At 38.7% G+C, this 16,233-nt stretch overlaps 2 protein-coding genes across 2 annotated transcripts; one reads left to right on the top strand and one right to left on the bottom strand.

The window, feature by feature from the left end:
* Window positions 1–2,966: 2,966 nt before the first annotated feature.
* On the bottom strand, window positions 2,967–4,478 carry LOC135597200 (stress-related protein-like). The gene is made up of 3 exons (XM_065089831.1): window positions 4,319–4,478; window positions 3,985–4,206; window positions 2,967–3,622 (listed from the first exon to the last, which is right to left on the bottom strand). Exons 1-3 carry the CDS (start codon window positions 4,475–4,477, stop codon window positions 3,137–3,139), a joined length of 867 nt encoding a protein of 288 aa, XP_064945903.1. The 5' UTR covers window position 4,478; the 3' UTR covers window positions 2,967–3,136.
* Window positions 4,479–7,759: 3,281 nt separating this feature from the next.
* Window positions 7,760–10,278, top strand: LOC135597198 (pentatricopeptide repeat-containing protein At2g32630-like). Its single transcript, XM_065089829.1, has one exon. It carries the CDS (start codon window positions 7,836–7,838, stop codon window positions 9,633–9,635), a length of 1,800 nt encoding a protein of 599 aa, XP_064945901.1. The 5' UTR covers window positions 7,760–7,835; the 3' UTR covers window positions 9,636–10,278.
* The last annotated feature ends 5,955 nt before the right edge of the window (window positions 10,279–16,233 follow it).

Below are 16,233 nucleotides of genomic sequence, written 5' to 3'. Positions count from 1 at the left end.
TTTCTTTTTTTATGCCACGACTCCTGTTTTAGGTTTCTTTTAAAAAGAATACACTAAAAATACTATATTTTTTACTTTTTTTTCTAAAGATATTATGCTTTTATTTTCATGGAGGTTTAGCAACCTCGTTTGTTATGGCATGACTCTTGTTTTAAATTGCTTATGAGAAGAATAAATAAATTTTACCTTTTACGAAAAACCTATGTTTTTCATGTAACTCTTTTTGAATGATACATTATATTTCTATTTTTAAGGAATATTTCTTTCTCTTTTTTTTATGACATGGCTTCTATTTTAGGTTGTTTTTAAGAAGAATAGATATATTTTTACTTTTTACAAAAATGCTATATTTTTATTTATGTTAATTTCTATTTTTATGGAGATCTAGCGAACATTTTTCTTCCTTTTTTATTGGCATGGCTCCTGTTTTAGGTTTTTTTTAAGCAGAATAAATCATTTTCACTTTTAAAAAATTATATGTTTAATTTTTTTTTGTTCCTTTTTAAGAAAATATTATAGATTTTTATGGAGGTTTAGCAAACACTTCTTTTTTCTTTTTGATATGGCTCCTGTTTTAGGTTTCTTTTTAGAAGAATAAATAAGTATTACTTTTTACGCAAATGATTTTTTTTATTTTTTAAAGATGTTATATTTCTATTTTTACGGAGTTTTACAGACTTTTTTTACCTTTTTATGACATGTTCTGTTTTAGTTTTCTAGTAAATAAATCTTACTATTTTACTAAAAAATATTTTTTTTCCTTTTATTCCAATTTTTGAAGAAAATATTTTATTTTGTTGGAGGTTTAGCAGACACGCTTGTTCTTTTTCTTTACGACATGGCTCCATTTTCATATTGCCTTTCTAAATACAACAGCAACTACATGAATAATAAAGTGAATATTTAATTATTTAAATCCACTACATAAATATTTTACTATCATTTATAAATATAAGATGTCATATCATTCATTAAATTAGAAATACCACTAATAATTATTTTGTAGCTTTTGTTGTGGCGTATTTAGTATCACTGATAATTATTTTATTCTTTTGAAGTACTATAAGCAAAAAAATTATAATCATATTTATGTGATGTAATAAAATACGTTAAAATCGAAAACAAATAACAATAAATCAAGATCAAGATTATGTGTCATTCAAAAAAATTTATCTAAGTTATAGGCACACAGTTGGATTCGAAAAAAAGCAACGATATTAAGGTGTAAAAAGAGTTTAGACTTACTTCTCCTCTTTTCTTATCGAATTAATTAAATAAGTTACTATAAGATTCTATCTATTTATAGATAAAACAAGATAAAACGCTTATCAAAATTAAACTTTTTTTATTAAACGAAGACCATAATATATATTACCTAATTAAATAGGATTACAACTATATCATTTGTGTCTCTATTCATACAATCTCAAATAATTCCCTATCGTTTTATAGAGTTGTCCAAAATGATGAAGTCTTTTTTTTTTTTTACATCTAGTTTAATGTTCTCCTATCAACGATATATATATATATATATATATATATATATATATATATATATATATATATATATATATATATATATATATATATATATATATATATATATATATATTAGGTATGTTATTCGAAAGTCACATTCATATAAGAACACTCAAATGTCAAACATCTGTTTTTAATAAAGCATCAATTCATCCCCTTAAAATCCTCTTACACATCTATTATTATATGGTGAAAGTAGTATCGGAACTTACACAGGAAACACTACCACCAAAAAGAAAATCTCGAGTGATAGCAAATGAAAATATACACTTTTTTTTAACAAAAACGATTCATTTATTTGACTGAATCAAGCTTTTAAACGCCTTAACCTGTGTTAGTAAATTCTATAAATTTGTGTACTTGCATGAACTTGTGCCATTTAGTGCAAAGTTTAACTCGCACTTCAACTTCTTCACTTTATATGATGTTATATATATCTTTTTAACTTAGGCTAACTAAATTTAACAAAAAATTTCTTACCTGAATTCGTTAGATGAATATTAACCAAAAAGAACGGTTATCAAGGAAAATACTCTTTTTATTGGAATTTTTTTTTATGATACCCCTTTTCATATTTCCTAGTGATCCATCCCTATTTCAAAATTTTTAAAAATACCTCACAAACTCATCTAAATCCAAAAAAATTTTCAACATTTAAAATATTTTTTGTTTTAACAATATTATATAATATTTTTTGTTTTAAAATTATTATATAATATTTTTTGTTTTAACAATATTATATAATATTTTTTGTTTTAAAATTATTATATAATATTTTTTTGTTTTAAAAATATAATACAACGTTTTTTGTTTCAAATATACTGTGACATCAATATTTAATATTTTTGAACTAATCTTACAATGTTTTTTTTTGGGATAAAAACACTATACGGCAGGTTCAAAAATACTATATAGTGTTTTTTAAATGTTATAATATTTTTAATTTGAAAATAATATATAATACTTTTAAAACAAAAATACTACATAATTTTTTTAAAAGATTATGTTAAAACGCAGCAAATAATTCATGAAAACCTTTTTTAAATTTAAATAAAAAAATCATTTTTGAAAATCATTTTTCAAACATTAAAAATAAATATGGCTGTTTAAAAATTATAATAACAAAAAAATCTTTAAAAAAAATTCCCAAGCATTTTTCCAAGAATAAATGTCATAGATCAATATCTCAAATATATATATAATATTATATCAAAGTCAAGCACACTATTTCCAAACTTTAAGAGGATTTATGTGTGAAATTGGAAAAAAAAAACCAGGGCCTCAATAACTTGTACCCATCCAGCTGAGTCAAAGATCCCTGCCACGTGTGCTCTGGCAATCCAATACAGGCGAGTTGAAGAAGCCCATACCCCGAAACAGCCCTGTTGACTCCTCTGTTGTTTTCTTGGCTCCTTATTCTAAGACAATTTCCCCAAGAAAACAAAGTCTATTATACAAAACTACGAAAGCAGACGCCACACACCACCACTTTCATTTACAACCACTGGTAGTATTCTACACAATCCGTTGGCTTCGTCATCCAACAACACACGATGCCAACTTGACTAAGTAGAACACCAACCTTATGCGAAATATATCACTCTGCTAGTGTTTCAGGCGGGGGAGAGACGTTCGCGCGCGGCTTCTCCGCCTGTTCCCCGAATACCTTGGCGATCCTCTCGATCGGCACCGTGGGCAGGTACTGCGCCACCGGGTAGTCCCTCGCCGCGGCGGCCCCCACCGCCTTGTTGTACCTCTCCGCCCAGTACGCCGCCGTGGGGACTAGGATCTGCGCCACCTGCGGAAACAGTGGCAGGCGGTTCAGCGACCGCCACGCGGCTACCGCGTACCGCTCCGCCACCGGCTCGTACTGCCCGTACATCTCCTTCGCCACCGGCTCGCAGCGGGCGTAGAGATCCCTCGCCACTCCCGACGCCGTCGCCATCACCCCCGTCCGCTGGACCTCGCCGACGAGGGAGCGGGCCACCTCCGGCGCTTTCTCCGCCGCCGTGTACGCCTGGACCGATGCCGACTTCAACACCACCGGCACGTGACGGTCCACCTCCGTCAGAGACTCGCCCACCTGTCATGTGACATATAAAAATATATCTTAGACGCCGTTTGTTGACGGCAGCCAAGGCCATACGGCCGCCACCGCCGCTAACGTAGTAAACGGCGTACGTGATTAAAAATTTAAAAGCAATCTATAATATTTTGGAGTCCGAACGAAGTGACGTTCTTAACGACAAAAGTCGATGGGTTAGTCACGTGATATCTCTCTGTCGCAGCGTCATCGACCTCTTTTTAACCTTCAGTTCTGACCAACCAAAACCCCATAACGGATTGTAGCATCCGCTATATTTCATGTTAAATAACACGATACCGTGCGATATCGGCATAACGGTTGGTGCGGCCAGAGGGGGAGGAGAGATGGGATCTGAGTACCTTGGCATCGACGAACTTGAGGATCTCAAAGGGCACATCACGGAACTTCTCATAGACGGGGCCGATCACAGCGTTTACGGCGCCCTCCACGCTGTGGACTCCGGGTTTCAGCGGCCCCGAGTTGTCCTTGGCGAATTCGTACAGGCCCGCCAGGCACACCACCGCCTGCAGCACCGCCACGTGCACGAAGCCCAGGTACTTCAGTCCCTCCGGCTCCCGGCTCTAAAACCACCAACACAGGAAGAACACCATGAAAACCCTCGCCAAATCCCTAATCCAACCCCAGATCAAACCTAAAACACAAAAGAAGAACAACAAGGGTGAACATGCTTACGATCTCTTCGGTTTGGGCTGGGGTTTCAGCCATCGTCCCCGTAATCTGATCGATCTGAAGGGCAGTGAAAACAGATCCTTTCCTCTCCGAAACTTCGCGTAGAAACAATCCGTTCGCTCGCTCGCCTAATATAGACGCTGTTCCGCGATTCCATCCCATCTTATCGGTCCCGTTGAACGAGACCCACGTTTGGGGATCGTCTACGTGGCTCCATGTTCTCCACAGAATGGAACAGGGGCCCGCTTGAAGAACGCAGGGCTCAATCCGCGAGAGAGAGTTCTGGTGGAATCAGAGACATCACGTGCAGGACACGAAGCTGAAAAGCCAGTGACGTCAGGAGGGAGGGCAGCAAGGCCGAAGGCGGACTAGAGCGGTTCGGTGGGATCACGTGCCCGGCGGTTTTCGTGAGACTCACCGATTCGAATCCGTGGGTAGCGTCAAGAAGTTTCCAGATGGCTCATTTCCGTAAATGCCCCTAAGTGGTAGCATATTACCTTTAAAGCCCACCTCTACCAGAATATTCCTTCATGATCTGAAAAGATCCGGTCGCCGACAGACTTCGAATCGGACTTCGGCTGGTAACTCAACATCATACCCGAATTCTACATCCTTTCACTGCCGTAAATACTCAACGAGGCAGTTGGCAATAAAAGAATTTCACTAATTAATTTAGATGTCGTACAATTTATCAGAAAATCTTTCACTAATTAACTTTTATGAAATGGTATTCCTTTATTCAGAATTTAATAAGGAGAGTTTTTTTAATATCAATCTTACCTTATATTCCAATCATTTTTTTTTATTTCATGAACTAATTAGGTTAACCCTATGTTGATTCCTTCATTCGTTCTCATGTAATATCTATATTTACAAATAGATTTTTTTAAATAATAAAAATATTATTTTTTCTAAATTAAGAATTTAGTTTTATAAGCTTCACCTATATAGTCCGAAAAATATTCAAGATTGATATATCATTATAACATCAATCATATCATCAAATCACATAATATCTTAAAACATATAAAAGCTTAAGACATTATCCATCTTAAATAGTGATTCTCGAACATAAATATTTTTACTTTACACTAAATATTAAGATAATTTAACCTTATATTATTTATCATGTTTACAAAACATATCACAAATGAAGTAAAGGTAGCATATACATATTATTTATATCTCTATTAGTTTTAATTCTATATATATATATATATATATATATATATATATATATATATATATATATATTGAATATTAACATCTCTCTTACCTCCTCTTATCCTCACATCTTTACATAACGTACGTCTCTATTGTTCCTCTCCAAATGACCCCTCTCCAACTTCCTTTCACCCAAACCTCAAAACCTCTTATCTTCTCACTGTCTCTTGCATCATTTGTTAGCTCTCTTCATGTCCTCAGTATCATTTTATGTGCTAAGTACTTGACCATATGCACCAACGAGACGATTTTTGATGGATTTTAAGGATTACTCCATGCTAAGCAATAACGATGCTGGTCGGTGGCTGATATGCCGTCCAACGTCATTTTGAGGTAGATTCTTAAATGAGAGTATTTTGATTTATTTTTTATTATAACATAATGAACTTCCTTCATATCACATAAAACTTTCACATCAATACTCAAATATCATAGTAACACCTATACAGCATTTTTCATTATTTTTGCTGGATTTTAGAATTATTATTTCTCACATTTTGAGATGAATTCTGTAGTTAATTATATTTTAATTTATTTTTAAATATAGTAAGATGAAGTTCTTTCAAACCATCTCAAACTTCCACATTGATAATCCATTTATCATGCTAAAACATGTCATAGGATTATTTTAATCCATTTTTTTAAAGGCTTTTAGGATTAGCATTCAAAAATTAACATGTTTATTTTATATCATCTTCAAGCGTAATGATATAAAGTTCCTCCAAACCATTTTAAACGTTTACATTAGTACTATACTAAAAGATTAACACACAGTACAATAATTTTTTTTATTTTTTTTGAGGATTTTAGGATTATTATTTCTCAAATTTTACACGATTTAGGGTGAATTATGTAATTAATAGTCAAATAGGACATTAACACTCATTTTAGTGTTTTCCTATTTTGGAGGATTTTATGATCATTATTATTTTTTTATTTTAATAATAATATAAATTTAATTTTATAGTCAAGCATATTTCAATTCATTTTCAAGTGTAACTATGTGAAGTTCTTCAAACCGCTTAAAACAGTCTAAATGCTAGTGAAATATGATTTTGACATATATTCTAGTTTTTTATTTTCAATTTAGAACTATTCAAGGATGATAATATATTGATTTTGCACATTTTATGTGGATTTTGTACTCAAGTGTATTTTATTTCATTTTCATTCCATTGTTTTTTTTCATCCTAGGAGGATTTTAAGATTGTCAGCATGATTTTATGTTGAATATGTAGTCAAGTATATTTCATTTGTGTTTTTTTCAAGTGTATTAACATAAAGTTCTTCCAAACCATTTTGAACATTTCAAATATTAGTGAAATATGATAATAACATTCATTCTAATATTTTTCAACTTTATGAATATTTTATAATTATTATTTTATGAATTTGATATTATTTTAAGGTTCATTTAGCAAGACAAAGTTTATTCAAATGCATCAAATTTACACCATGTAAAGTAAGGATGACATATATTATATATGAATCCATTATTTTTCTTAACTTATGGTGATTTCAGTATTTTGTTTGAAAATTAATATGTTTGAAACCAGCATTGAGATGTTGTGCAGTAAAAGTGAGGAGGAGCGGCCCAGCAGGAAAAAGGAGAATGAGAAGAAAGAACAATGCATGGAGGGGCAGAGGGGAAGGAAAACGAAAAGAAATAAGAAGGGACAAAGTAGGAAAAGAGGAAGAAGAAAGAAGGAAAAAGAAAGAGTAAAGCGATCGATCATAGTGGAGGAGAAGGTGAAGAAGAAGAAGGAAAGAAAAATAAGGGGAGGGTGGTAGAGAACAGAGAAGATGGGTGACTTGTAGTGATATGTGTGAGGAATTTACTGTATAATAAATATAAATATAAGAAAAGATAAATAAATATAAATATAAGAGAAGATGGAGCTATTTACAGTTTTGACCTTCCAATGTCTATATAAACTCCCCTATATATAATACCAAAGAGTAAATCAACTAAAATATTATAATTCAAACATAGTACTGAATTCTTTTTTCTTTTTCTTTTTTTTTGAAGTCGACATATGATTTTTTGAGTAATCAAGATGTGCAATCTTGATTATTTTGGATAATAGGCATTGTATCTTGGAAATAGAATTTTTGTGAAGCTATCTGTATCGTATATTATTATTTTTGGATCAGTTGTCAGTCACCTTATCAATATTCTTTTATCAAGGTATTATATTAATTAGAAATAACAAATAAATATTATCCCAGGGGTTCGCATTCTTCATCTTCCTCTTCCTCGTCCAAATCTTCCTGCTGTTTCCCATAGCTTTCCCTCATGCTTGCAAGAAGGCTATCGTACAGCAATTCCTCCTTTCTCTTCCTCAAACCGGGCACCAACTCCTCTCGCCCAGTCCCCAAAATCCTCGTCCTCCCCGATCACCATCTCACCACCATCGCCGCCCACCCCCGCCCCCCCGATCTCCCCTCCCAACTGGCCCGCTTCTGCTCCCTCTTGAAGCGCAGACGCTATGCCGCCGCCAAGTCCCTCCTCAAGTCCCTGGCCACCGCCGACGGCCTCGCCCATCCCTTCCCCTCCCTGGCTCCCTCCGTCGAGGCCTCTTGCCGGGCAGCCGTCGTCCCCTATGCCGACGCGCTCGACATGCTCTTCAGGGTGTACTCCGACGCCGGCATGACCGACAGAGCCCTCGACGCCTTCGAGCTCTTGCTCGGCCGGTTCGGCCGGGTCGAGGAGCGGTCTTGCACCATTTATCTCCAGGCGCTGCGGAGGTCTGGCCGCTCCGACTTGGCCCATCGGTTCCTTCTCCGGATGCTTGATTTGGACTCTATCGATGTCTCGGCATACTCAATGGCGATCGTCGTGGATGGATTATGCAAGAATGGAGACATCAAGATTGCACGGGAGTTAATCGACGAAATGTTCCTTAGAGGACTGGGGCCAAATGTCATGTCCTACAATTCTTTGGTCGAACATTACGCTAAGAGGAAGGATTATGGCTCGACGAATGACATACTAGTCTTGATGGAAGAAAGGGGTGTTGAAGCTAGTGTTGGGACTTACACTATTCTGGTTGATGCGTACTCTGATTCGGGCAAGATTGACAAAGCCGAGAAGGCGTTTGAGGAAATGAAGAAAAAGGGTTTGACGGGGGACATCTATGCGTACACTTCGATGATCAATGCAAACTGCAGGATGGGAAACATAAAGAGAGCACTCGCCCTGTTTGATGAGTGTGTCGAGCGAGGCCTTCAGCCCACTGACCACACATATGGAGCATTGATCAATGGACTTTGCAAGCATGGACAGATGCTGGCCGCAGAGATGCTGATGGACGAAATGCAGCACAAGGGAATCAACCTCAATCAGATTATATTGAACACGATGATCGATGGGTACTGCAAGAAAGGGATGGTGGACAAAGCACTCAACTTGAAAGCCATCATGGAGAAGAAAGGAATAGAGCTCGATGTGTACACTTACAACACGGTGGCTCGCGGGCTGTGCAAGTGCAACAAGATCAGCGAGGCTAAGAATCTTCTGCATGTTATGGTCGAGAGAGGAGTTGTTCCCAACACTGTGAGCTATACAACATTGATTGATATACTCTGCAAAGAAGGTGATATGGTTGAGGCAAGGAGGCTTTTTAGAGAGATGGGTAACAAGGGTGCAAACCCTAGTATCATAACATACAATGTAATGATAGATGGTCATAGCAAGAAAGGAAGTATTAGGGAGGCTGAGAGGCTCAAGAAGGAGATGGAGATGAAAGGTATGTTAGCTGATGTGTACACATACACTTCACTCATTCATGGTCACTGCATCAACCGGAAGCTTGATGATGCAATGAACTTGCTTATGGAGATGAAGAAAAGGAATGTGCAGGCCAATGCTGTGACATATACTGCACTGATCTCAGGGTTGTCTAAAGAAGGGAGGTCGGATGAGGCATTTAGGTTGTATGATGAGATGCTGGGGGCAGGAATTACTCCAGATGATCCAGTCTATTCTTCTCTTGTAAGCAGCCTCCATAATGCAAAGGAAGGTGAAGCTTTGGTTGACAGAAATCTGGTGCATAGGGCTGAAAATAGCACTATTAGAAGCCAGAACATAGGGTGATGCTTTTATCAAGATATCTAAATCCCAACAGATATGGTATATGCACAAGTCTATCATGCTTGTGTTGGACTGACGAGTCTGAAACCAGTTTATGCTTGTGTCACCAGACCGATCGTGTATGATCTGAGAAGTTTGAGAAGTCAGTTTACAAGAGGATATATGTAGTGACTCGTGAATCCAAAATACAGTGGTCTTTTCTTCTTACAAATAGCCATGACTCGAAGACGACAAATGTCAAGGCTATGCTTCTTGAGCAGGTTTAACTCATGGTATCCGTCCAAAGCATCTTTACTTCTCTAATGCGTAATCAGGCCACATGAGAGTTGGAAGCAAAATTCCTTCTAACCTTTATGATGAGAATTTGTTGTTATCACCATGGAGAAAAAAGCAACGCAACATAATTTTCAGTTGCCGTTGCATCCTTTTTTAACATTTATAGGTTACCTAAAAGCAGTATCATGGTAGCTGACTAAAACATTGGGATACTCTTGTCAATGTTGATGTTGGTAGTGGTGATGTTTGTTGCATTGTACTTTTAGATTACCATTCTACATGATATTGTATACAACCCGTTCCGTTTTTTGTGGGCAAGAACCTATCTGTTAAACGTGTTAACTATATTGGTTTCATATCCCTTGCTTTATATTGGATATTGTTCATGCAAATTTATGTTATTTTTTTCTGTCTCTATATATAAGATTTGTTGCAACTGCACTCCTCAATAAGAATGCCTCGGTTTGAAGACAACAAAATTGACATGAAAAGACTTTGGCTTTCGGTGCAGAATAATTTGGCATTAAAGCCGCTTTTGCCCGCTGCCAGCCAGTTCAAATGAATTAAACCAAGCTTAGAGACTTTCCATGGATGGTCAAGAATTAAACCACCCATTTATCCATCCTGCAAACTAGAATGTTTCTTTCATGGTCCCATCGGGTAAAATTTTTCATGATTTCTCTTAAATTTTAATTTTTTTTATCAATGATGTCATTTCATCTAAGATGTAGATGATATATGATCTAATGTATATGCTTAATGCTCTCTTTTATGTGTGTGTTGTGAGAGTGACTCAAATCCAACATATATGAAGTATAATTTCTGCTTGAATTATATTATTTCGTCTAAGAACTTAAGCCGTGATCTAATTTATATTCTCAACAACATCAAAATCTCTATCCTGTATTGATCTATTTCTAATATGCAGCTCGAAAAGTGCCAAATTGAAGCCTATATTATTTCATCGGATTAAGCTTATTTGAAAGTTTGAACCTCGAACCACCACCAATTTCTTTCGGCTTGCAAACATCCTCATTCGCCCAAGCCCAACCTGAGCCCAATCTAAAAGAACCATGACTTGGTCTATCCCATACCACGCCAAGTTTGACCTTAACGAGTTGCTAGAAATCTTTATCCAATGAATCCAACTCGAGCCATCCTGCCCAGCTTAAACCTAATTTCTGGGGTTGAACTGGGCTCTAGATCAGGGTTTATGGTCGAGCATGGATCCGAGCCACACGGGGCATGTTTTGTAGCAAAATTGGGCACGGGGTTTATTCAACCCACCAAAGTAAATAAATCATTTTAATATATAAATATTATATTAAGGAACTAATTATATATTACATCGTGTAGTTAGCTGTTTTATTATTTCGATCCTTATATTTTAAATAATTATATTGACATCCCTATAATTAAAAATAAATAAAACATCTAAATCAATTCATCATAGTACTATGATTTTACCAATGAAAACACAAAATTTATGGATAAAAGGATAATTTTAAGTTGATGGTTGTGGACGATGATATTGCTAGGGGTCACGAGTGATTGTTATGGATAAGAAGAGTAACGGTGAGAGATGACAATTGCTCGACAACTACGTTGACATAGATGTAGAGTAGTCCTCATCTCTCGTCATCGTTCTTCTCATTCATAATAGTAATCCGCAACCACCAACGATGTCATCGTCTATCATCACCAACTAAAATATTAAAATTATATTTATATATATTTTTTTTATAATTTTATTTATAAAACTGATGATGTTATGATAAATAGATTTAGATATTTAACATAACTTTCTGGATAAAGATGGTTGACTATATAGATAATCTATAATTAATCACGTACAAAACATTGACACCATGAAAGTTTTTTATTTTATTAATTATTATATTAACCCACACTTACCCTTCTTGTAAGAGAGAGAGAATTAAATGTTCATTTGTTCAGCTCGTATCGACCTGTTAGGAACCTTTTTATGAGCTTTTGAATAATGTTTATTGAGTCTGTTTAGTCCAGTTGTTTATTGAATCGGTTTGGTTTAGTTAGAGTCAAGTAGAGGTTTATTTAATATTTATTTATTATTAGAGTTCAAGTCAAGTCTTGATGGACTCTATTTATTATTAGAGTTCAAGTCCTGATGGACTCTGGGTGGAACTCTATAAATAGGGATGTAACTGCTTCTTTTCAATAATCTATGAAAAATATTATTATGTCTTTTGACAAACCCTAGGAGGTCGATCCCTTCGAAGCGATCAAGGAGGGTCGATCCCCTCGAAGCGAACCTAGGAGGCTGATCCCCTCGAAGCGATCAAGGAGGGTCAATCCCCTCGAAGCGAACCTAGGAGGCTGATCCCCTCGAAGCGATCAAGGAGGGTCAATCCCCTCGAAGCGACCTTAGGAGATCGATCCCCTCGAAGCGATCAAGGAGGGTCGATCCCCTCGAAGCGATCAAGGAGGTCAATCCCCTCGAAGTGATCATCCCCTTTCCCTTCTTTTTTACGATAAGACTTTAGGGTCTTATCATTTGGTATCAGAGCGACGATAAGACTTTAGAGTCTTATCATTTAGTATCAGAGCGACGATAAGACCTTTAGGGTCTTATCAATTGGTATCTTTCCCTTCTTTTTTACGATAAGACTTTAGGGTCTTATCATTTGGTATCAGAGCCACGATAAGACTTTAGGGTCTTATCATTTAGTATCAGAGCGACGATAAGACCTTTAGGGTCTTATCAATTGGTATCAGAGCATCCTCATTTCTCCCCCTTCTTCCCATTTCTCCCCCTTCTTCCATGATAAGATTTTAGGGTCTTATCATTTGGTATCAGAGCGGCGACCCTTGGCGTTCTCGCTGTAGTGTTACCCTAAAAAAAATTGTGTGAGGAAGGGTGAAGCCAACAGCCACGAACGTCGATCCTTCTTAACCGAGAAGGAACCTCTGTGTCTTGGTCAGCGATCATCGTTGCCCCTTCTCCATCGTCGTCTCTGCTGCCCCCTTCTGCATCTTAGGAAAAAAAAAAAAAGAAAGAAAGAAGAGAAAGAAGTGAGAGAAGAAAAGAAGCCGCAGCCACGCACCCCTGCTTCTCTCGCTTGCGGCCAGCACACCGCCGGCCGTCGCTGTTCTCCGGCCAGCGACCGACCCTGCCCCGCTTCCGGTCAGAGTCCACCGTGGCCGTCGCCTCCCACTCGAGTCACCACCGCTGCCAGGAGACGACGCTGCCAGCGTCCCACTCCGCCGAAGCCCTGCTCCTCTTCTCTACCGCCGCTGCAGGGCAACTCCTTCTCCACTGCCGCCGCTGCTTCCCGGCCGATCGATCACTGCGGGCCGCCTCCCAGCCGCAACCCTAGCCGTGCCCCCCCCCTTGGGTAGCAGCCGCAGCCGCCGGTTGCCTCAGCCCCTCGTTTCAACGGTTGCAGAAACAGAGTTCCTCTGTTGCCGCAGCCCCTCGTCGATCGCAGCCGCGCCGCCTCCAGCACTCCTCTTCCCCACCAGCGCGGTCGCCGCCCAGCCGACCCATCACCGCTGCGGGCCACCGTGCGACGACCGCCGCACGCCTCCCAGCAGCCGATCCTCCTTGCTCTGCATCCGTGGTGCCAGAAACAGGGCAACTCACCGGTTGCCCTTGTTCCCAACCGTGACACCGCCGGATCCTCCTTCTCCACCGCTGCCGCTGCTTCTCGGCCGCACGATCGCAGCCGTAGCCGCCGGTTGCCGCAGCCCTCGTTGCAACGGTTGCAGAAACAGAGCTTCCTCTGTTGCTGCAGCGCCCATCGATCCCGGCCGCGACCCTCGCTGCCTCCTTCTCCTCCGACAACGCTGCGCTCCGACCAGCGACCACCGCTGCTTCCTGCCACCGCAGCCTTCTCCTCAACCGCTCGTGATCCTTCCGGCCAACTCCTTCGGTGGTGCGACAACAACAGAGTACGCAGCAAGCACCACGCAGCAACAAAAACAGTGGCACCCTTTGCTGCTGCAGCCGCCGATTGTAACCACCGTCGTCACTCCCGGCTAACGACCAACCCCTCGGTCTGCAGCAGCCGCCCTCCAACAGCGAACACAGCAACCGCAGTACGCTGCCTTGCCTCAACCCCAACAGCGCACGCAACATCGATTCCTCTTCTCAACCTCGGCCGCATCAACGCCGCCTCCCCTTGCTTACCGTATTCTACCACAACCACATTTTGCCATCACCGCAGCCTCAATCCCGTTGCTCGGCGATCGCCCCCTTGGGCTACAGCAGCTGCAGTCACATCAACGCAATCGCCTTCCAACCCCGGCACTCTCACCTCACGCAACGATAGAAACAGGGCAGCTACTCTTCCTCCAACGCAGCGACCACAGCACTGCCCTTGACGTCCACCTCCTCGGCAACTTGGCATCGACAGTGATTGATGCCCTTGACCAATACCAAAAATAGTAGTTGAGATTACATATTTGTCTTACGAAATGGCCACCGATAACTCAGTGAAAGCACAAATGGAAGCATTGAAAATTAGAATTGAGAACCAGTTACAAGAAGTACTTAATGATTTCAAAAAGGATTTACTGGGGAGCCTTAGTAAATTTCAACAAGGTAAGAGTTCTACATTGCATAAATCTGGAAATACTAGAAAAGGGCCCCAAGATTGTGACACAATCTACTCATATATGAAGGTGGATGGATAGCTCTAAAAAATTTGTCAGACTTCTACATCTACAGTGTTGGAATATCAGAGTAGGTTTGAAAGATTATCAAATCAAGCTAGAGATTGGTCGGAACGATAACTTCTGGATACATTTATTAAAGGTCTTATTCTAGAGATCCGGTGTGAAGTTAAGGCTCGTCAACCTCACACTATGATAGCTGCGATCTCATTCGCACATCTACATGAGAAAAAAATCAACAGGAAAAATCATGGAAACAGAAGTGATAATTACCAGATGATCAGTAAGCTACCAGCCCTATCTATTCCCAACCAAAGCCTTGACACCCGAAGACTAACCCAAGAAGAACTTAAGGAAAGATCAGCAAAGGGTTTGTATTATGATGAAAAATGGAGTATGGAGCACCGATGTAAATAAGGGCAACTTTTGATGATTGAACAAATTGGAGAGGAACCGAAAGCTAAGAATGTGGACTCCGATTATGAAGGTATAAGTTCTAATAAAGATGTTGGACCTACCATATATACAATGCATGCATTAGCCGACTACTCTAACCCGCAAACTATAGAAGTTGGCGAAACTCTGGAACATCAGCCTGTTATAGTTTTGATTGATACTGGTACTAACAATTTTATGGATAGTGAGACTATTGATCGATTGACCCACCACATTGAAGACTATGATAGATTCGAAGTAAAGATCGTTGATGGACGGATTTTCACTTGTGATAGCAAAGGTTCAAAGATAAAATTGATTATACAGGGCCAGAAGTTTCATGCAACGATTGCTACATTGAAAGACCGACTTGTTGCTTACACTATCAAAAAGTGGAGATCATACTTACTTGATCAACGGGTTGTGATGCGTTGCAGATAGTCTATGGCTAAAGTGCTGAAAGAGAAGCTCCCAGAGATTGATGCTGCTCAGCCTTGAGGACAAGGTTGATTTGAAGAGGGAGAAACTGTTAGGAACCTTTTTATGAGCTTTTGAATAATGTTTATTGAGTCTGTTTAGTCCAGTTGTTTATTGAATCGGTTTGATTTAGTTAGAGTCAAGTAGAGGTTTATTTAATATTTATTCCTGATGGACTCTGGGTGGAACAATAGGGATGTAACTGCTTCTTTTCAGTAATCTATGAAAAATACTATTATGTCTTTTGACAAACCTTAGGAGGCCGATCCCCTTGAAGTGATCAAGGAGGGTCGATCCCCTCGAAGCGATCAAGGAGGCTGATCCCCTCGAAGTGATCATCCCCTTTTCCTTCTTCTTTTTTACGATAAGACTTTAGGGTCTTATCATTTGGTATCAGAGCGGCGATAAGACCTTTAGGGTCTTATCAATTGGTATCAGAGCATCCCCATTTCTCCCCCTTCTTTCAGATAAGATTTTAGGGTCTTATCACTACCGTATCGTTTGGAGGAAAAAATTTGACTCTTATAGACCGATAAAAATATATGTCTCGTCCATAAAAAAATATAATATAATTTTAAAATATCTAATAGCTGAGCTTAGTCCAATAGCGATGATGATAAAAGGTATATATTATATTTTATCGGACTTTAGTTCACTTTCGGATCTTTTTAATATTTGGATCCGGATCGTGGACAAAAGCAGCCTAACCTGATTCAGTTACACAACACAATATAGTATAATAATATAATCAATCCATTTC

The sequence above is a fragment of the Musa acuminata genome, chromosome BXJ1-11 (genome assembly GCF_036884655.1).
Source record: "Musa acuminata AAA Group cultivar baxijiao chromosome BXJ1-11, Cavendish_Baxijiao_AAA, whole genome shotgun sequence".
NCBI lineage: Eukaryota > Viridiplantae > Streptophyta > Magnoliopsida > Zingiberales > Musaceae > Musa > Musa acuminata.
This window is presented reverse-complemented; position numbering and strand designations above follow the sequence as displayed.